Source organism: Mustela putorius, unplaced genomic scaffold, assembly GCF_011764305.1.
Source record: "Mustela putorius furo isolate JIRA1106 unplaced genomic scaffold, ASM1176430v1.1 tig00003858_pilon_pilon_pilon, whole genome shotgun sequence".
NCBI classification, from domain to species: Eukaryota; Metazoa; Chordata; class Mammalia; order Carnivora; family Mustelidae; genus Mustela; species Mustela putorius.
In genome coordinates, this window is record NW_025422010.1 from 49,069,472 (window position 1) to 49,092,078 (window position 22,607).

General features: G+C 45.4%; 1 protein-coding gene and 1 long non-coding RNA gene across 3 annotated transcripts in view; one reads left to right on the plus strand and one right to left on the minus strand.

The window, feature by feature from the left end:
- LOC106005147 overlaps window positions 1-12,087 on the minus strand; it is a 51,529-nt gene extending 39,442 nt beyond the window's left edge. Inside the window, exon 1 of the long non-coding RNA XR_001178321.2 lies at window positions 11,906-12,087. This is a non-coding gene — a long non-coding RNA (uncharacterized LOC106005147). The remainder of the gene's footprint in view (window positions 1-11,905) is intronic.
- A 7,647-nt stretch (window positions 12,088-19,734) lies between these two features.
- The window catches only part of ONECUT2 (one cut homeobox 2), a 59,224-nt gene continuing 56,351 nt past the window's right edge, over window positions 19,735-22,607 (plus strand). Inside the window, exon 1 of one of the 2 annotated variants that reach the window (XM_045065668.1) lies at window positions 19,735-21,330. In XM_045065668.1, the coding sequence (XP_044921603.1) occupies window positions 20,103-21,330 (1,228 nt within the window). In that variant the 5' untranslated portion in view covers window positions 19,735-20,102. The remainder of the gene's footprint in view (window positions 21,331-22,607) is intronic. The other variant, XM_004745545.3, reaches the window with a different exon arrangement.

The following is a 22,607-nucleotide window of genomic DNA, read 5'->3' on the forward strand; positions in this document are numbered from 1 at the left end:
AAGAGCAATACTAAGTCCTTACCTATCAATAACTACCTTAAATGTAAATGGACTAAACTCAGCGATCAAAAGACACAAAGCAGCTGAATAGGTAAAATAGATAAGACCCAATTATATGCTGTCTACAGAAGACTCACTTTAGACTGAAGAACATATATAGGCTGAAAATGAAAGAGTGGAGAAAGATATTCCATGCAAACTGAAATGAAAAGAGAGCAGGGTGTTTATACTTATATCAGATGAAATAGACTTTAAGTAAAAAACTGCCACAAGAGACAAAAGCCTTATGTAAGATAAAAGGGTGAATACAACAGGAAGGCTATTATATAATACTATAAAAACAATTAAATAATGATAAAAGGATCAATTCAATAGGCAGATATAATAATTATAAATATATATATACATATATATATGTGTGTATACACACACACATCAAACCACCTAAATATAAACATATAAAGGAAACATTGGCAGATCTAGACAGAGAAATGCACATTACAGTAATAGGAGACTTCTATACCCACTCTCTAAAATAGATAGACCATCCAGACTGAAAACTAATGAAGAAACAATAGAACTGAACAACACTGGATATCAAATGGGCCTAACAGACATATAAAGAACATTCCCCCTCACAGTAACAGAACATTCATTCAAGTGCATATGGAACATTCTCCAGGATAGATCACATGCTAGGTCATAAAATAAATCTTAACAAATTTAAGAAAATGGAGCAAATTCAAGGTATCTTTTCCAATTACTATGGATTGAAACTAGATATCAACAAAAGAAAGAACATAGGAAAATTCACAAACACATGGAAATTACACAACACACTCAAATAACCACTGGGCCTAAGAAGAAATTAAAAAAGAAATTGGAAAACAGCTCAAAATATCTCAACTAAAATGAAAATATAACATACCAAAACTTATAAAATGCAACAAAAGCAGTACTAAGAGGGATGTTCACAGCAATAAACACCTAAATTAACAAAGAAGAAAGATTTCAAATAAACAACCTACGTTTACAACTCAAGGAACCAGAAAAAGAACAAACAAAGCCACCAAATTAGCAGAAAGAAGGAAATAATAAATAGTACCACAGAAATAAATGAAATGGAAAATAGAAAAACATTTTTAAAAATTGATGAGAGGCACCTGGATGCTTCAGTCAGTCAAGCATCTGCCTTCAACTCAGGTCATGATCCCAGGGTCCTGGGATTGAGCCCCACTAGGGGCTCCCTGCTCAACTATTTCTCCCTCTGCCACTCCTCCTGTTCATGATTTCTCTCTCTCTCTCTCTCTTCTTCTCTCTCTCAAATAAATAAGAATCTTATAAATAAATAGATAGATACATAAATAAATAAAATTGATGAAACTGAGAGTTGACTTTTTGAAAAGAAAAAATCAACAAAACCTCAGTTAAACTAAAACACACACACACACACACACACACTCACACACACACACACACAGGAAGAGGGGAGTCTGAGTGGCTCAGTCTGTTAAGCATCTCCCTTTGGCTCAGGTCATGATCCCAGGGTCCTGAGATTGAGTCCCACATATCAGGCTCCTTGCTCAGTGGGGAGTCTGCTTCTCCTTCTCCCTTTGCTGCTCTCCCCCTTCTTGTGCTCTCTCTCTCCTAAATAAGTAAATAAAATCTTTTTTAAAAGAGAGAGAGAAAGAGGAAGAGAAGACTCAAAATCAGAAATGGAAGAGGAGACATTGTAACTGATCCCACGGAAATAAAAAGGTCATAAGATACTATTATGAACAAGTATATGCCAACAAATTGGACAATCTAGAGGAAATGGAGAAATTCCTAACTACATACAACATACCAAGACTGAATAAAGCAAAAAATGTAAAGTCTAAACATACCAAAAACAAATGAAGAAATTTAAAAAGTAATAAAAAAAAAACCCTCCAACACAGAAAACCCCAATACCAGATGGTTTCATGGGTGCATTTTACCAAACATTTAAAGAATGTTTTGTAAAGAACCAATCCTTCTTAAAGTCTTCCAAAATTAGAAGAAACACTTTCAAATTCATTCTATGAAGACAGCTTTAAACTTACACCAAGGCTAAAAAAGATTATATGAGGAAAGAAAACTATACATCAATATTCCTGATAAATCAATGATGCAAATTTCTCAACAAAATACTAGTAAACTGAATGCAAAAGCATATGAAAAGAATCATATATCGTGACCAAGTAGCATCCATCTCTGGTATTCAAGGATGGTTCAACACATGCAAATCAATCAATGTGATATACCACACTAATAGAACAAAGGCTAAAAATCACAGTCATTGTAATGGATGCAGAAAAAGCACTTGACAATATTCGACACCCTTTCATGATAAAAACTCCCACCAAATTATGAATAGAAGTAGCTTACCTCAATACAATAAAGTCCATTTACAAAAAGCTCATAGATAACATCATATTCAACAAGGAAAAGTTGAAATCTTTCCCTCTAAGATCCAGCGCAAGGCAAGAATTCCCAGTCTCACTTCTCCTATTCAATATAGTACCAGGAGTCTTAGCCAGAGGGACTAGGCAAGAAAAAGAAATAAAAGCCATCCAAATTAGAAAGGAAGAAGTAAAACTATCTGCCTGCAGACAACATGATCTTGTACATAGAAAACCCTAAAGACTCTACAAAAACTGTTAGATTAAGCAAATTCAGTAAAGTAACAAAATACAAAATCAACATACAAAAATTAGTTATGTTTCTATACACTAACAACCTATCTGAAAAGGAAATTAAGAAAACGATTCCATTTGCAATAACACTGAAAAAAATAAAATACTTAGGAATAAGCTTAACAGAAGAGGTGAAAGTCTTGTACACTAAAAACTACAAAACAATAACAAGAGAAATTTTAAAAGTCACAGATAAGCAGAAGAACATTCCATGTTCAGGAAATGGAAGAACTGATATTGTTAAAATATCCATTCTTCCCAAAGTGATCTATAGATTCAATGGTTTCCATAATAATCTCAGTGGCATTTTTTTTTAATGTAATAGAACAAAGAATCCTAAAATTCACTCAGAACCACAAAAGACCCTGAATGGTCAAAGCAATTCTGAACAAGAACAACAAAGCTGGAGGTATCACACTCCCTGATATCAAACCATTACAAAACTACATCTCTATATGATCTCTCTCAACTAGTCCCATAGCTTTACAAAGCATTCATACACATACAACTCTCAAATATATAATTTTAGTCTCAATTTCTTACCTGAACTCCTGACTCATATCCAAATGCCAACCTAATATTTTCTCTCGAACACTGAACAGACATCTACACTTAACACATTCAAACACATGATCCTCCGTCTCAACTTGTTCCTCTCCCTGTCTTCCTCCAGGGGCTTCTAAGAAAAAGAAAGAAAACTTTCTAAGAACTCTCTAATAAATGGCATGATAGTTTTAAATCAAGCCTCCAAGTTCTTTGATACCTCAATGCCCCCACCTCTTTGAATGTGGACCAGCCTGTGCATAATTCTAGCCATAGAATATGGGGGAAGTGACATTATTTGAGTTCTGAGGCTCAGTCATAAGAAGTCATGCAGTTTCTTCCTGGTTCTGGAATGTTCATCCTCGGGAAGATCTCCTTTTCAACCGTAATCCTGTAAAAAGCCCAAGCTGGTAACATTTTTAAAACACAACAGAAACCATTATTGATTGAGTCCACTAGTTTAGGAGTGGTTTGTAGTTAATAAAAAACTGGAACTGATAGCAAGCCGATTTCCTTCATTTAATCATACCAGAAATGATGAAGTCATCCTTGCTTCCTTTCTCTCACATTCCATATCCAACCCCTCAACAAATTCTGTCAAGTTTCTTTTCCAAATATGTCCAAAATAGGACCAATTTCATCACCTCACCTATAAGATAGATCTCACTTAGTCAAAATTCTTGGTTGAAAACAACAGTAACAGTCTTGGACTAAAACTGCACACAAATTTAATGAAAGGATATCAGATGGCTCATAGACTAGAACAAAGGGTATAGAACCAAATCCAGAAAATGGTCTAAAATCAATGAAGTTCAAGTATAAGGAGTCAGAGCCAAAGAACCAGCCTGGCTGATAAAGAGCTATTGTTGCACCAGCATCAACGTCCCCATCCTTTCGTTCTTTGGTGTCTTCCCTCCAAAGAAGTGTAAGTAATTGGCTGAGCTTAGCTGATGCTCCTGAGTCCAACTACTGCAGGATGATGAAGGGGAAAGTCGGCATTCTGGGTTTCATAAGAAGAGGTGGAGACCCATCTTCCATAAAAACTCATTTCACACAGCATTTTCCAAACAAAAGGCAGCTACAAATTCTGAGCAGCCAAATAAAAGTAAATATCTATGAAAGGGTTAAGTAAGAAGATACATTTTGTATACAAACAACAGGTTCTCATATATATGAAAAATAGGTAGACTGGAGTTTCCTCAAAAAGTTGAAAATGGAGCTACCTACCCTACAACCCAGCAATCGCACTACTGGGTATTTACCCTAAAGATACAAATGTAGTGATCCAAAGGGGCACGTGCACCCCAGTGTTTGTAACAGTAATGTGCACAATAGCCAAACTATGGAAAGAGCCTAGATGTCCATCAACAGATGAATGGGTAAAGAAAATTATATTTAAAAAATATATATATATATAATACACACACATATATATACACACACACAATGTGTATATACATATATATATGTATATACACACACACAATGGAATACTATGCAGCCATCAAAAATGAAATCTTGCCATTTGCAACGACATGAATGGAACTAAAGGGTATTATCCTAAGCTAAATAAGTTAATCAGAGAAAAAAAATTATCATATGCTCTCCCTCTGATATGTGGAATTTGAGAAACAAGACAGAGAATCATAGGAGAAGAGAGGAAAAAATGAAACGGGATGAAACCAGAGAGGGAGACAAACCATAAGAGACTCTTAATCAAAGGAAACTAACTGAGGGTTGCTGGAATGCAAGAGCTTGGGAGGGATGGGGTGGCATTGGGGAGGGTATGTGTTGTGGTGAGTGCTGATGAATCACAGACCTGTACCCCTGAAACAAATAATACATTCTATGTTAATTTAAAAATAAAACAATAAAAATAAATAAATTTTTTAAAGTGCTATATGACTAGTAATTATACTACTACTACTAAGTAGACTGGATTAAAGACTTAGATTCAAGTCCTATTCTACCACTTACTAAATGTATGATCCTAAGCAAGTCACTCAACTTCCTGAGCCTCCCATTTTTTTTCCATCTTTAAAATGAGAACAGTGATATCTGCCCTGCTTATCTTACACATTGGCTTTGAGGATCAAATGAGTGTGTGAGCATATTAAGGCTACTATCTTCATCTCATTCTTCTTTGTAACACTGTTGACGGGCTTAGGGTTTGGCTGGAGTAGGTGTTCCATAAATGTCTACAGAATGAGTAATTGCTATAGAAAAGATTTGCAAAATGAAAGCCATTAATTAGCTGATCCTACTGTATCCTCCACCTAGACCAGAAAAGCGTGATGTGTCACCCAGAGCTAGCCCAAAGTCATATCAAATGTGCTTTGAGAGCAGACCCTTGACACTGAAAATTTCTGCCACTGATCTCTTCATAAAATAAATATGGAAATGGCAGAGCAACTTGTTTCATTATATAGTATAAATTTGGCTTGTAGAGCAAATTCCTGCTGTGACAAGTTTTAGGGACCAGATAATAGTTATGGAGAATCATCCTAGCATGGAGGAGTAACGTAGCTTTTGTAGATTTCTGGCCAATGGATTCAAGTTACCCTGAGAAAACAAGACCTATCTGGTTGTAGGATAGCTAATAGTAACAATCCCTTAACCAAATCCTTTGAAGCTCAGATTTAAAATTGAAAATGCTTCATTTATTTGAAAGGTGTTCATGGTAAAAGTCGTATATTATAGAACCCCCAGCAGGGCCTGGGACAGCCCCCTGCAATCAAACACAATAATTATTTCTGCAGAAGTGTGTATGAATGTCCAGTCTAAGGGGAATAAACAGGAAAGTCTCACATCAGTTCAGTTAAGTTTATTTCAACATAAGATTCAAAAAAACTTGTGGTTTTCAGAGCTTTTTTAGGATTTTAAAAATGCAGATGAAAATAAAGTTGTATTTTTCATGAAAAAGGGGAATGGGTCCATAGTACCTTGAGATAAAAAATACTGTGTACATGCAAAGTTCTTATAAGTTTGAATATTAATATTACTCTCTTTAAATCATCTATCTAAAATCACTTTCAAAATATTTTTTTTAGTATTCAATTCAGCAAATTCTGGAATTCAGCCAGAGAGATCATCTATTTCAAACTGCCACCTAATTCAGCTGATTCCTGTGAATAGATTCCTATCCAGACAGTCACTCAGCCCTGGCAAAATACTCCTATGGGTGAAGAATTCACTCCTTCATGTGGCAACTTGCTGCTCTTTTGGAAAACCTTAGGTATGAGAATCAAAGTCAGATCTTCTGTTACTTTTACCCCTTAGTCCTAACTCTGCCCTGGGGAGCAGGAACAACTACTCTAGTTAGCCCCTCTGTCACGTGACAGCTAGGCAAATATTTGAAGTGGTGATCACATACCAAATCATCCGCCTCTTCTCTAGGCTAAACATTTGCTCTAACTCTTCCACATAAAGTATAGTTTCCTCTTCCCTTACATCCTGAGAGCCCGTACCAATCTCTAACTTATCAATGTGTATAATAAAACGAGGTAGCCAGAGCTACATAAATCTCGAGCTCAGAATGCAGGGAACCTGTTATCTTCCTTGTAAGCTATATATCATGTTCCTGAATGCAGCCTAAAATTACATTAGTTTTTGTGGGGTGTTTTTTTGTATGCAGCATGATTCTTTTGGATTGTTTTGCATTTATAGTATATCAATCTCTACATCTCACTTGATTTACATTTTTCGGTCTCAGTAAAGGGGTTTTACATCATGTTGGTTTTCATTCCAACATTTACATTTCACTTTGAACCTTGATTTCACCTTTCTGTATATTAGCTATGGCTTCTAGCTCTGTGTCACCTACAAATCTGATGAGCAGTCCTTAACCTCCAGTAAAGACTTTAATAAAAACATTGAACAAGATAGGATCAATAGCCTTATGGCATGCCACTGGAGACTTCCCTCCTGGATGGTATCCTCAAGCGCTTACCATCTAAAATAGCCAATGAAGTCCATACCAAGCTCTGGTTGACAGGTATTGAATGAGCAGTAGGAAAAACAGATTCTATACAGAGAAGAAAACAACACAGCTCAGAACCATCACACCGAGCTCTACATTTTAGTAACTAAAATTTAAAAGGATATATCTCAGGGGCACCTGGGTGGCTCAGTGGGTTGGGCATCTGCCTTTGGCACACGTCATGATCTCAGGGTCCTGGGGCACAGCCCCCAAGGCTCCCTGCTCAGCGTGGAGTCTGCTTCTCCCTCTCCCTCTGCTCTTCCCAGCCTTGTGTGTGGGCTCATGCCTGCTCTCTCTATCTCTCTCTTTTCTCTCTCAAATAAATTAAATCTTAAAAAAAAAAAAGGATGTATCTCATTCCTGAAAGTGCATATATCTGTACTAGAGTTGCAACATAACAGCCATTTCCTACTAATGATCTCACCCAGAAATTTTACAAACCCAGCATTAAAGGATGAGTAGGATTTTGAAATGTCACAAGGAATGGGGGAATTAGCAAAGGAAACAATCTTGCCCCATTATGGATCTACAACTCCTATAGATGTAACTCTTCCTGCTGCCAACTTGACTCTACCCACCCAACCCCAACGTGCAGAAATCAATATCTTAAGTATATATGTCTTTAAATGACTGATTTCCCAAGGAATTACTCACTTTTAAAATCAGTCATACAGGGGAGGCCTGCCTAATTTAGTCCATGGTGCAGGCATGCAACTCTTGATCCTGGGGTTGGTGCAGGCATGCAACTCTTGATCCTGGAGTTGTGAGATCAAGTCCCATGTTGGGTGTAGAGATTACTCTAAGAAATAAAAAAGTAAAGGGGCACCTGGGTAGCTCAGTCTGCTAAACAGCTGACTCTTGATTTTGGTTCAAGTAATGATCTCAGGGTCATGAGTTGGAGCCTAGGTGGGTCTCCGTGCTCAGTGGGGAATTGTCTTGAAGATTCTCTCCCTCTGTCCCTCTTCCCACTAGTCACTTGCTCACTCTCTCTCTCTCTCTCTCCCTCTTTTTCTCTCTCTTTCTAAAATAAATAAATCTTTTAAGATTTTTTAAGTTAAAAAATAAAATAAAATAAAATGGATCACAGATCACACATAAGGCTCACATACAAGGCAAGTGACCCTGGCTTAATATGGGTTCATGTGATTGACACCCAGTTGTTTTTTTTTTTTTTTTTTTTTTTTTTTCAGAATACCACAAACACAAAATATCCAGGGTTGCCTCTGTTTGCTTATATTGTGTAACAAACCTAATGTTAAACATGACCCTTGAAACTATTCCCACATCTTTCCAGTCAGGACATTTTGAGGATATAGTAAATATCACCATCCTCTCACCTGGAAATAGGGTTTAAATAAGGATTTTGTCACATCAAGTAATTTTTTTTCACATAAAACTTTAAATTCTCTTCAAACGCAATACCTGTTCAAAAACTTGTAGTAAATATCCCAAAAATGACATAACTCTGAAGCAATTCTAGACTCCCCAATTACTTTGAATCATGACAGTTTCTGTTCTCTCATCCTGTCTTCTATTCCTTCTGCCTTTCTTGGGCTGAAAATTCATTAGAAATACAAACCAAAAACCCAGAATGCAATTCGAAACTGAAAGCAACAAGCCCATTCACTGAACTAGATCACGTGGAATTAGAAACAAAAGAAAATTCAGTTTGAAAATGAAAATCTTCAAAGCTTTTTGGAATATGAAGTTAATCGTTACAAATTTATCCCAACAGAAATAGCTTTTTAAGGGGCATCTGGGTGGCTCAGTCAGTTAAGTGTCTACCACATGCACTCTCTCTCTTTTCTCCCTCTCAGATAAACAAATACAATCTTCAAAAAGAAAGAAAGAAAGAAGTAGCTTTTTAAGGCTATAAGCCCCATAACTATTTGGATTCGCATTTAGAATATCTAAAAGAAAGCCCTCGGAAAATTAACCCGATCATCATAAAGACCCTATTTTGATAAAAGGGGATCCCTATCAAATCAGACTTGAAGAGACCGTCTACAGAAAGGAGCTCAAAGTCACACAAGAGACAATAATCAGATTGGGACCAGAACGCAGGGCTCTTCCTCCAGATCCAGAGTTTGTTTCCACCACATCCTTGACCTTGAGACTGAGGGTAGAGGACTACACACAGCACTTCCTACATCAGTATTTTCTGACTTACCTTGACCAACATCAAACCATATCCAAAAGACAACAGAAGAAAACAAATAAATAAATAAATAAGTAAAAATAGAAGGAAGTTAAATCTATTAATTCGAGATGAGATCTGAATAGTTGGGATTTTTTTTTCCTCCTTTATACAAGAAACATAAAGCTGTATGCAACTATAAGACGTTTTTAAAGTGTAAATATTTTAAATATTTTAATATTTAATACTAAATATTATAAGTATAAATATTTGAAAATATAAAATATTCCACTAAAGTAGAGGATTCATGAAAGCAGGGTCCACATCTAACTTGTTTGTTGCTCTATCCCCAGCATCTATGTGGTAACATATTTCTGGGGTCTTTCTGCTTGTTTTCTGGTTTTTGCTGCCCACGATCCAAATACCCTTCTTATTTTAAAGTAATTCCCTACAGTAGGCAGTATAGGTGGAATGAGTGACCCTCTTCTCGCCTTCTGGTAGTTACGACAGCCCCCAGATGGTTCTTGTGGAGGCAACATAAAAACACAGGGATAGCAAAGAAGTTACTCTTGGCAGCAGTGACAGAGACAACAATGTCTGCTAGTCTCCCCTGGTCACTGCTTTCCAAACTGCACTCCTACTGCTTCTGTGAGCTACCTGGTTTTTGCCATGAAAGTTCTTTTCTACTTCAGTTGGTTCAAGGCAGATTCTGCTTATAACCAAAACCTCTAATAGGCACATAGTAGGCATTCAGTAAATATTTCTAAAATGAACAAATAAATTAATAAAGCAATTAACCACCATCGTAATTTTCTGTATAACACTTACAGTTTTCAAGAACGCCCCAATATTCTGCATCTGGTTGCAACTGCATTTATGTTCCAATATTTAAGTTATGACATTTAACCGAGGCAAGTTTTTCTTAATTCAAGAATCAAATTAAAAAAAAAAATTTTTAACTAACCAAGGGTTAGACTTCATTTCTCAAAGTCTGCCATAATATCTCTTGGTGTCAGCTACCACTGTGAGTAATACCATTTAAGTAATAAGTAAGTTGATGATGTAAAACCTCTAAAAGAGAAGTTTAAAATAAGAGCTAGGGAGAAAAATCAAGTGTGAGTATTAGAAATGAAAAAAAGTGAAATAATTTTATTCAAAAGAAATTAGATTTGGAAATAGATTCAAAAAAGTCTTTAAAAAGGCAACTGAAACTTCAGATATGAGCTGACATTGGGCAGGGGCACTGTGGGTGGAAACAGTTCGGGGACTTGGAAGGAACAGCATTCGCAAAGGCAAAAACTGTGTCCCTTCACAACACAAAACTCTTTGCTAATCAGATGGCTCTATTTAACCTACTTGGTTTGTGAATTCTTAAAAATGTTTCCATTCACCCCCACCTCTACTCCACTGAAAGCTAAAATCAACCAGAACTCATCCCTTCCCCCACAAAATCCCCTGATTTCAAAGAAGGGGGAGGAGGGATTCATACAGAAAACTGCTTTCAAATTCAGTATCATAGTTTTCTAGCAGATGTATATGATTATTCAAAGGATTTTCAGAAATCTTTCACGCCTGGAATCAACCAAATGGAAAATTCTAAAGACTTTGCACATTTATACTTAGAAGCCATGTTTGAAACGTGGCGTATCAAAATGTGATGTTTCAGAATTGCCCTGAGAAATTCCACTCCCTTGTTACCAATTTCCGTTGATCAGGCAAAGTGCTATTAACATAGTGCATTGTATTCGGTTTCTGTGAACACAAAGCCCCAAAACCAGGTCTCCCCTGGCTGATAGTTGGAAACCATTACAAAATCCATTAAACCATCTCAGTAAGCAAGAGAGGAAAGGCCATTTTGTGTTCAGTGACCTATACTCAGCCCCATGGATTATGAAGCAGGCAATGTAGTGCCTTTTTGACTCTATATCTGGTCTCCAGGGAGCCTGAGCTCAACTCTTTCCCGGATAAAGTCTGAAGAACACATTTCACCAAACAAAAGTGGATAGTAAACACTTCCAAGTAGTTTTAAGAAGAGAGAAAGAGAAAAATGAAACACGGGGGATAAGGGGTGTTAAACGTTTTATTACTTTTGCTTTACGTAGCCTATACATTCCCTGTATAATTTGTGATTCCTCTAAAACGTGGTATAAAAAGCAATTTCAAATGGTAAAGTAAACCACACGGCTTTAAGACGACCCAAGAGGAGAACATAAACTGTATAGACCAAACTGGCTTCCAGTGCTTTTCTGATCTAGATGGAGGGGGAGGGGAGCTCTTCCTACACTCTCTGAATACATCAAATCCTTCTACATTTTTGTGTCTACAGAACCATAATGGCTTCTTCAGCATGTTCTCTCCGCACGGTTGCGTCGGCTCGCGGCTCCGAGCGCACCGAGAATCCTTCTCAGGACCACATTCCCGACCCAGCTCCTGAGCAAAGCAGAGGGAAGCCGCCTGCCCTGCCCTCGGGGCTCCTGGCTCCGACCTCGAGGACACCTGAGACTTGTTGCTCGGGTGGCGGGAACTCACCATTATCGACCGAACGCGGGTCGCCCTGCGCACGGGGAGGACGGCCTGTGCCCGCACCCGCCGTCCCAGGCCGGGCGTCCCGCGCGCAGGGGACGCCGCGGCCCCGAGAGCCTCTGCGCCTCGCGGGATCGGGCCTGGAGCGGGGCGGCGGTCCTACAAATCCCGCGCCCGGAGCGCGGGGACCGGAAGCGCCCGCGGTCCGCCCTTCCGCCTCCAGAAGGCGGGCGCGGGGCCGGGGAGCCGCGCCAGGCCTGGGGCTCCCGCCGGCGTGGCCCGGCAGGCCTCGGGGGGAGCCTCTTTCCACTCCCGGCCCGGTGCCTTCTCCTCCCTCGGTCTCCTCCCGAGGGGACGAGAGCAGGCCGGAGGAGGGATCCCAGCCTGGGCCCCGGACCCCGACCCCGCCGGGCCTAGCTCGAGGAGAGGAGCCCGAGCCCGGGCGGCCCGACCCTGCGGCGTGCGCGGCCCGGGCCCGGGCGGGGAGGCAGGCCAGGGCGCCCGGTCGAGGGCGGTCGAGGGCACCCGAGGGCCCGGCCGACTCCCCTCCCTTGCGCGCACCCCGCGGTCTCCCCACCCCCACTCGCTCCGGGAATCAATAGCGACCGCTGATTTTTCACGACAATTGCAGCTGTCTAATTCATCAGTGAATAATTAAATCAGAAGCAGCCAGGCCTGCCTGAGCCAGGGCCCGGCTTGGCGTCGGAGACGAGGGGTCTCCCCCAGCAGATCCCATCCAACTGGGGGCCCCGTTGGGAGCCGGGAGGGCCGCCAGGGGACAGGCCTCGTCCTGTGCCGCCGCCGGGAGAGCGGCCGCGCGTGAAGGAGCAGGAGCTCAGGGCAGGGAGAAAGCGCGCGTGGCCTGGGGACAAGCAGGGCACCCCGCCGAGGAGCTCCATCTGCGGGCTTGTTCCAGATCCTCCGGCCCCGTAGGGTCTCGCGTGGGGCTGCGCTTTCCACTCCCCTCACGCCGACTTCGCGAAGGGAGAGGAAATCACCCTCAGAAGGCGATTTGCCTTTGAGGAAGATGGAGAGGAGCCGAGAGAAGCGCCTAGAAACGGCATTGATTTAGACATCAATCCTGGCCGGCTCCCTCCGCCTCCCGAGCCGCGGGGCCGCGCAGCCCCCTCCCCGGGAAGAGGCTCGCCTCGGGGCCGGAGGCCGGCCGGCTCCACCGGGCTGGCGAGGCTGCGCCGACAGCCGCACCGGGGCACGGCCGGCCCGGGGAGCCCCGCGCCCGCGGTCTCGACGCCCGCTTCTGCGCCGCGGGAGCGGCCGGCGCGAGCACCGCTCCGCCGCGGCCAACAGGTCTCCCGAGTCAGGAGCGCCGCCGCATCCTCTCTCCCAGCCCCGGCGGCCCGACGCCCTCGGAGCCCGGGTTCTCCAGAAGCGGCCAAACCACCTGTGTCTGGCCGGGCCCGAGCCCGGGCCCCGGCGCTGCTGCGAGTGGCCCGCGGGGACCGCGTCCGGCTCCCCCAACCACTACGGCCCCCACAGCTACGAAATCGCCGCCCGTAAACCCGGTGGTCGGCCAGAGATGCTTTTTCTTACACGCCTGGAAGTGAAACAGTTCAAAATTCTAAAAGAGTGGCACCGAAGCGATTTCGCCGAGATATCTTGATTTCCCAAGATAAAGTACTCCTAAAATAATCTTCATGTAATATATTACTTTTGATCGTGTCGTCTTCAAAGATCAGCGCAGACTCACTTAGTTATTTAATTATTTTAGGAGCTGATATACACACGGAATCTAAAAAACATATACCATGTGATTTTTTTTTATAAAGGAATCTTCTGACTCGCAAAAATATTTTAAACCCCTCGATTGCTTTTGTTAGTTTTCAAATAAAAATATTATCTTTAGAAATCGAAAATAATATTTCTTAAGTTTAAAAGCCGGCCAACTCTTTCTTTTTTCGGTACTCTGTCATCTTTTTTTAATTACATCGTAGGGAGACAATTAAAATTACAGAAAAAGATCTTTAAACTCTCCCATTTTCATAGAGAGTAAACGTGGTGGATATTTGTATTAATACCTAAACAATATTGAATCCTCAATCAAAAGTGGCTATGTCCAGAGCAAATAAATGATCGTTTTAAGACGGTAATAAATAAAAGGCAATGCCCGTGTTTAGTGTCTCAGGGTAACTTGAAAACAGTTCTACTTTCAGAGAGTTAAATTTGTCCTTTTTACAATCAACTGCAACTTTTGCCTTCCCTTTGAAAGGACAACAAAAAAGATTTCACGCACAACTTAACCTGAACAAAAGGACCTCACGCCAGTTTTTCTTTTGTGGGGTGACAACTGGAGGAGAGGAAAACTTTATTTTAAGCATACATGAATTGTATTTTTGGAAACCCAAAACTGTACTTTTGGAAACCCATTTAAAAGAAAATGCGACTGCAGATTCACGTGGCTCAAAACCGGTGCTCCAGGGCTTTGGTGGAGAGAAATAATGGAACAGGTACTAAAGGCCGCGGCGATAAAACTCATCTCGTTCTCAGGCTAACAAGTTGCTTTCTCAAAGTGCAACGTTCTTTTACAGAAAAAGCTGTATTCCGGTTGAGGGTCGTCGTGCAGGCTCCCCCCACCCCAGCCTTCCCACCGTCCCCTTCCCCCAGAAAAAGAAGCTCTCTGATCGCTGCTGTTCCAAATGCTCAAATTCCCCTTCACTTTTTTGAATTTCATTTTCCCCAACAGTCAAATTATTTCTGCCACGAGCTTCTACAGTGGTAGCAGCCGCGAAAACAGAACCAGAGGGTGGCCCCAAAGAAGGTTCTGTGGTGGGCCGCGAATTCCAGAGAAGGAAAATGTCCTGGGCAAGGTCTGCAACCCCAGCACTCAACCACGGTCACCTCCAGTCCGGATCAGAGGCCCAGGCTCTGATTTCCACCCAAACTCCTCCCGCGAGGGGGTCGGGGAACCAAGCCAGAACCGGAATGGAGAGGGACAGAAGTGTGTGTGTGTGTGTGTGTGTGTCCATTCCTGAGGGCACAGTAACTCCAACAATTTCCTTGTCTGTGGGCATGGAGGGGGAACGATCAAGGTTCGCCGACCTAGTCTCTGGCTTTCTTTAAAACTAGGCAGGAGGACCCGCTTGCTACTTAGCTCTGCGGAGCTGAGGATTCGGCCGCTGCCTCTCCAGACTTGTCGCCCCAGGAGCAGGTGCGACCGCTCTTCTGGCTCGGGGTCTCCTCCTTCTCCCCGCCCTCAAGCCCGCCCACTGCCCGCGCCGGGACTACTGAGGCTCGGGTGGGTTTCGCTGGGTTCGCCCCGCAGCCCTACTCCCCACCTGCAAACCCAGGTGGTGCTTGGGGCTGTGAGAGAAGCCTCCCCCAGCTGACAGAGCAGCTTCATTCTTCTTTTCCTAAGAGACCAGCGGAAGGTGGGAAGAACACTAACACACTCCAAATGATCCTCCGTCCTGGCGCACTCTGTCACCCGAAAAGTTAAGGGCCGTCCCTGACAGCTCCTAACTAAACTGGCTTTTCGGATTTTAACCAGATTGACGCAGAGGAGAAGCGAGTTCACGAAAAAGGACCCATGGGACCTCCCCACCTAAAACACTTCAACAACAACTTTCCTGGATTCGAATGGAATCCGCGAAGTGTCAGAGAATTTCTGAGCTGAGAGGCGGAAGAGGGTCAATGGTGCCGGGCTTCGGTTTTAGTGTTCTTCTCCTTGTGTTCAACCAGCCTGAGCTTTCAGGCAGAATAAAATTGAAGCTAATGGAGATATCAAACAGAGCCACAATTCCGAAGGCTCCCTTTCCTCCACAAGCACCCACCGTCCATCTGCAAGTGTAATCACAGAGACTTGCGGTGTCTTCATCACTAGAGGCTCCGGGAAAAGGGGGAGAAATTTCTCCGTTGTTAAAAGAAACCCTCTATTATCACTACTATTATTTGTGTATAGCAACATGAGAATTCCCCCCCCCTTAAAATTCCCCCACAATATTGAAACAGCATTTGTTGTACGATTCATACAAACGCTTGAGGCCTTTCTGGAAAACCATTACCATTCAATGGCTAGAAAATTGCTCTCCTTCCTTTAAAAAAAAAAAAAAAAAAAGGCTCAGCAGCAGCTACAACCGACAACAAAAACTTTCTCCTGCATAATCCTCCTCCACGAAATGACAAAGAAATGATATTGACTTACCCCTGAATGGATGAAGTGTTTGATAAGGGGGGGACTTTTCTGAAGATTTCTTTTCGGGAGCCACACAGACAGCTGCAATTCATGGGCGACACTGATTGCCAGAAACGCTCTGGATTGGCATGGGGTCTGCAGCTCACAGATCCTGATCAATACCCCTACACTCACGCGCCAGATGGTTTGGGGAAGGACAAAAATAAAATAGTCCAAATCAACCCACCATTATGTCTTTTTGTATTGCTTTGATAAACCTAGTTGTAGCACAAATGTGTTCTCCTAACACAAAACCTTCCTCAGGATTTTGAACATTTGGGTAGAAATAAGCAGCCCCCTCTTCTTGGGATTTGGGCTGTGGTTACTGTTGTTTAGAAACAAAGCTATTGGGCCCCTTATCCAGACTGGGTTGACTTGTGATCTATGTATTTGTGTGTGTGTGTGTGTGTGTGTGTGTGTGAATAATTTATAGGGTCTCTGTTTTAATTGAATGCTCACCTTTCTTTCCCTCTCAGAGCCTAAATTTTTTTTTTTAATATGAAAACACATATGAAAAGCTCTGGCAGTAAAAATGTCCAGTCTATTCCTACAATTCCTAACTCAAGTGTTTTTTTTTTCCTTTTATAATGCAGTACCTTACATTTGTTGTCAAAGCTGTATTTTATTTACAGACTTCTTTTGACCATGTAAGTGTCTGATTTTGAAGAAAATCAGATCTGCGGACGTGGTATGTTAAGAAAGGGATTTCCTGATCTCAGTATATTGGCTGGTGTAACTGTTTGTCCAGACTCTAACAGTCGTGAAATAGCATGCCTGTCTACTATCCATTTGTGAATCAAATGCTGAGGGGAAGGGGAACAAGAGTGTAGCTTCAATTTTTTTTTTTTAAATTCTGAGTTACACAACTTCTGAATGTTAGAGTACGTGTGTAAATAAAGGGCAGTTTGAAAGTACATTTTCCTTTTATTTTCTTAGAGAAAGGAACATCAAAGATATTTTAAAACATATTTGAAAATCTTATTAATACTGATATTCTTAAAATTATCTTCAAGTAGAAAATATTTTTTCCTTTTTAGAAAGGGAAAAGGCATGTAAGACTAATTTACTAAAAATTAGGATGCCGACTAAAAATGCCCATTAATTTCCCTTTTAAATGGGTTTTAGGTTGACATACAAATCCTCAAACCATCATTAAGAAAAACAACATGGAAAATCTGCTTTAATCTAGCCCAATGAAATTATACACAAAGAAGCCAATATGATTTCATGATTTCCCTGAGATCGCCAATATTGATCGAGGGAAGGGGGAGGGATGGTGGGAGGCAGGGCGGAGGGAGAGAGGGAGGTAGGAAGGCAGCAAGAATATGCAACTCACCTTTCAACTCTCCAGCACGTGACTGCTCCCAGGCACACCAAAATGCAATTCCCAGGAGCAGATTTATCTTGGTAGCCTGGTAAACGAGTTTATCATTTTGAACAATTATTTTAATGGCCATCTATATATTCAGTCTTCCGTATGAAGGCAGTGCCTACTCAATGTCCCAGCCTGGGGTCCCTGGCCACTCTTTAAGCCTGAAGCCAAGGCAGAGAAGGCTGTGTTCAGCGTTGGGGCATATCAGACTCATTCCCCAGCCTTGCTGCTCTCTTGCCCTATTTCAGTCTCTGAGCACTCCTAGACCAACAGGAGGCTGCGCTCTTGTGAACTTCTGTTCAACTCAGTAAGTTTTTCAAACATTAACTGTTTCAAATTATCCAACTGTCCAGCTGCCATATATAAGGTGGGGAGTGAAAAGAGAGACAGTAAGAGAGGGTTGAGCGGGAGAGGAAAGAGAGAAACAGAAAAATCGGTTATTTTACCTAATTTTGTGACATTAAAAAATGTTAGCAGCTAGAAAAGTGTGTCTAGCAAAGTGGAGGAACGTCCACTTTCTTACTCGGGCTCTGATATAACAAAGAAGCTGCTTGAGTGAATAATTGGCAATGTATTGGTCAGAGCTCAATGAAGTTGATCTATCAATAACGTCACTGTACATTCATGTGACAGAATGGTGTGGGAGTGGGTGGATTTTTTTTTCTTTTTCTTTTTTCTTTTTTTGCTCTGTAGCTAGAAGGGAAAGGAGGGCAGCAGGAAAAGGTCACCAAGACTAAGAACTATTTTCCAAATGAATCAAACCTTTTCTCTAGCACCAGGAAGGCAAATACAGTATTCCAGGCTGTGTGTCCTTGTTTTCTTATCAAGTTTTCTCTAACAGCTGGAAGTGGTTGGAGGGGGCTGTCTTAAGGAGACCCCCCGCTCTTCTTTTGACAGCTGATCAAAAGAAAATAGGTCACGCTTCTCAAACTTATGTCCACCCTGTCCTTAATTACTGTCTCTTTAAACAAAGGCAACATCTGCGCAACCTCAGCTAGCTTGAATCTTGGGAGGCAAACAGAGCGCAACCTGCTTTGGAAGAATCTGTTACTTTTAAGGGTTTCAATGCCCGGTAGCTCCCTGTCTTCAGCCGCCCCTCCACCCCCCAGCCAGGCCTCGGAAATATCCACCTCCGCTCCGCTCCACTTCCAACGGAAATTCTGGGTAGACGAAGGTGCACTTTTTAAAGCTGCGGCTCGAGAGCCTTCTAAAACTCGCCAGGGTTCTGGTCTTTTCAGAAACAAGTTTTTGATATACAGGTGTCGACCGAGGGTCGGTGCCATCTACCCACAGCCCCAACCTGGGGCTTTCCTTTCTCCGGGTTCGAGTGTGTGTGTGTGTGCGCGCGCGCGCGCGCGGGGACGCGATAGAAGAAAAATCCGCGGGTGTCGTCCGGGAAGGTTTACGTACTCCTTGCTCCCAGAAGTTTGCTCACTACAGGCTTTGGGAACAGTCTTGCCGCCCCCCACCCACAACCACTTCTTTACAAGACGCTAATGGAGGGAGCGTTTGGTCACCTTGAAACTGCAGCTCCTAGAGTTCTAGTTTTGTTTTGCAATCTAACAGAGCCCTTCTGAAGCCTCATAACTGGGAGATTTATGGGCTCGCCGGGTAATTAAATGATGTTATTGTGTTAACTTTGCTTGGATTACGGTGGCCCGCGCCGCCTGTGGGCTTGCGTCGCCGGCCGCAGCTCCGAGGCAGCGAGGGTCCTGGGGTTCCTTTCGCCCGGCAGATTATGCAAGCCTCGGTCTCGGGAATTTACCCTGCATTAGAATACCTAAGCGCCTGCATTTTAAAAGGGTAAACTACTGGCTCTCAGATAGAGACGCTTGGGAAGTGGCTCGCTAGGAGACTTGGGTTTGTATTTTCACAGTACAGACCGGCTTGGTAGCCTCCAGAAAAGCTGTGGGGTGAGGCAAAGGGAACTAAGGCAATGCCCTTTTCTACAGATCGCAGCTGCTCAAGAGGGACACAGAGCGGCATCTTTAACATAATTTCTCTCCCTCGCTCGCACTCTCGCCTCTCTCTCCCCACTGCACTCTCTTCCCCTCCCTCCCTCTCCTTGACGTTTGATTCTAGTGGCAAAGGAGGAAAAAAGGCACGGAGCCGTCAGCCAAACCTGAAACACATGGCCCCGCCCCCTCCTCAGCCATTGGCAGCCTCACTCAGGAGGCCCGCCCCCCGGGACAGTAGCGCACTCGGAGTGGCTGTTTGCAGCGCCCATCGGGCGCTGCCCCGCCCCGGGTCCGGGAGGCTAGGTTGGCTGCCCCGGCGAGCGGCAGAGCCCTTCTGGACAGCTCCCGCTCACCCAAACAGAAGACGTCGGCGCCGGAGCGGGCTCGGACATGGCGAGGCAGCGCGCCGGCCCGAGCGGTGGGGCCCGGTGATCCCTCCCTCCCTCCCCGCCCCCTCCCCTCTCCCGCTCGCACGCCCCGTCCGCCCCCACCCCACCCCCACCCCGGGCGCGCCCGCCTGCCCGCCCGCAGCCCGGGGCGCACACCCGCACGCACGCTCCCCTCCACACACTCGCGCACTCCCGCGCCCTCCCCCGCTCCCGCGACCGAGCTCCGCCACGCGCGCCTTGCCAGCCCGCCGGCCGCCCCCGCCGCCCCCGCCGCCCCCGGGCCCCGATGGACTGAATGAAGGCTGCCTACACCGCCTATCGATGCCTCACCAAAGACCTAGAAGGCTGCGCCATGAACCCGGAGCTGACAATGGAAAGTCTGGGCACTTTGCACGGGCCGGCCGGCGGCGGCAGCGGCGGGGGCGGTGGCGGGGGCGGCGGGGGCGGCGGCGGGGGCCCGAGCCATGAGCAGGAGCTGCTGGCCAGCCCCAGCCCCCACCACGCGGGCCGCGGCGCTGCTGGCTCGCTGCGGGGCCCGCCGCCGCCGCCAACGGCGCACCAGGAGCTGGGCACGGCGGCAGCGGCAGCGGCGGCGGCGTCGCGCTCGGCCATGGTCACTAGCATGGCCTCGATCCTGGACGGCGGCGACTACCGGCCCGAGCTCTCCATCCCGCTCCATCACGCCATGAGCATGTCCTGCGACTCGTCCCCGCCCGGCATGGGCATGAGCAACACCTACACCACGCTGACGCCGCTCCAGCCGCTGCCGCCCATCTCCACGGTGTCGGACAAGTTCCACCACCCGCACCCGCACCACCACCCGCACCACCACCACCACCACCACCACCAGCGCCTGTCGGGCAACGTCAGCGGCAGCTTCACCCTCATGCGCGACGAGCGCGGGCTCCCGGCCATGAACAACCTCTACAGCCCCTACAAGGAGATGCCCGGCATGAGCCAGAGCCTGTCCCCGCTGGCCGCCACGCCACTGGGCAACGGGCTGGGCGGCCTCCACAACGCGCAGCAGAGCCTACCCAACTACGGGCCGCCGGGCCACGACAAAATGCTCAGCCCTAACTTCGACGCGCACCACACTGCCATGCTGACCCGCGGTGAGCAGCACCTGTCTCGCGGCCTGGGCACCCCGCCCGCGGCCATGATGTCGCACCTCAACGGCCTGCACCACCCGGGCCATGCTCAGTCCCATGGGCCGGTGCTGGCGCCCAGCCGCGAGCGGCCACCCTCGTCCTCCTCTGGCTCGCAGGTGGCTACATCGGGCCAGCTGGAGGAGATCAACACCAAAGAGGTGGCCCAGCGCATCACCGCGGAGCTGAAGCGCTACAGCATCCCCCAGGCGATCTTCGCGCAGAGGGTGCTGTGCCGGTCTCAGGGGACTCTCTCCGACCTGCTCCGGAACCCCAAACCGTGGAGTAAACTCAAATCTGGCAGGGAGACCTTTCGCAGGATGTGGAAGTGGCTGCAGGAGCCGGAGTTCCAGCGCATGTCCGCCTTACGCCTGGCAGGTAAGCACCGAGGGTCTCCTGGACCCCGGCTGCTGGGGAGAGTTCTCCGGGTGTTTGTGGCCCCAGGTCAGTGCGCCTGGCTTCGGTTCTTCCCTCCTCTCCGCTATGCACTTCCTATTTTCTCTCCACTTTATTTCTTGTTCTGTCATTTCCTCCTTCTGCTCCCTTGTTCCTTTTCTGTCCTTTTTTTCTTCGCATTTTCATACTTCTCTTCCTCCCTCCTTGACTCCAAGCTTTCATTGACCCACGCTCCACCACCACATTTCATTCACCCTCCCCTGAATGTGCCAATTTTACCCCCTCTTTTTGCCTTCCCTAGTTGTGGGACAAGGGAGGAGGTGCGCTGTGTCTACTAGGAGCTTTCTCTTTACAGGACTCACAGAGACTCAGGATTGGCCCTGTGCACTTGAACTCTAGCTTAGACAATACATTTCAGTTTTCCAGGCTGCCTGGTTTCCTTGTATGGAGGCAGTTGAGGCGCTTTGCTCTTCAGAAAGGAAAAAAAGAAATCTCCGTTCTTTTCCTACCCACCATACCAGGCAAACTTGTTTAGTTATTAGCAGGAGTCACAGTCTTGACCGCGCGGGGGAACGGATGGTAGGATACAACAGCGCTTTCCAGACATCTCCGGCCTTGGCGCTGGCTCGGGGAGTTTCTGACCGAAAGAGCCGGCTCAGGCCAGTTCCCGTCTCATTGCCTACCGAGAGGGAAGGGTGCCAGGACGAAGGTTGGGACTAATACATTCACCTCTAGGAGGATGGGGGAGGAAAAACTAAGAATGGAGAGCTGCCTAACTCACCGGCCACGCTCGGCCGGCACCCAGCTTTTGCTGGCATTCGCCGAGGTCTGGCTGGACTCGGAGAGAGGCTGGGCGTTTGTGAGGAGAGGTGCTGAAAATTAAGATGCACGTTAGTTAAAGCATCTTGGCCACTGGCTACAGGCTCCGCCTTTGCATTAAGCGGACGCTGATTGTGCGCGTAGCGCGGCGGCGGGGAGGGCCGGCGGCCCGCGGGAGGGGACCGGTCGACGCGTTGGTTACATTGTTCTGGAGCGGGCTTGGTTCTTTGTGCCTCCTCTAGCGGCCAAGCCGCGAGGTACAGCCCTCTATTGTTCTAGGAGCACAGATACCTCCTGTGTGGGCGGCGGGAGCGAGAGAGAAAGACGTAGCGGTGGCTGCGACTGACAGACAGTTGCGCGCTTTTGTGCGCGCAGACCAAGAGCGGTGCGTGTGGCAGTTGCGCTGCCTCCAGGACTTAGCCATGGGTCCAGAGGAGCAA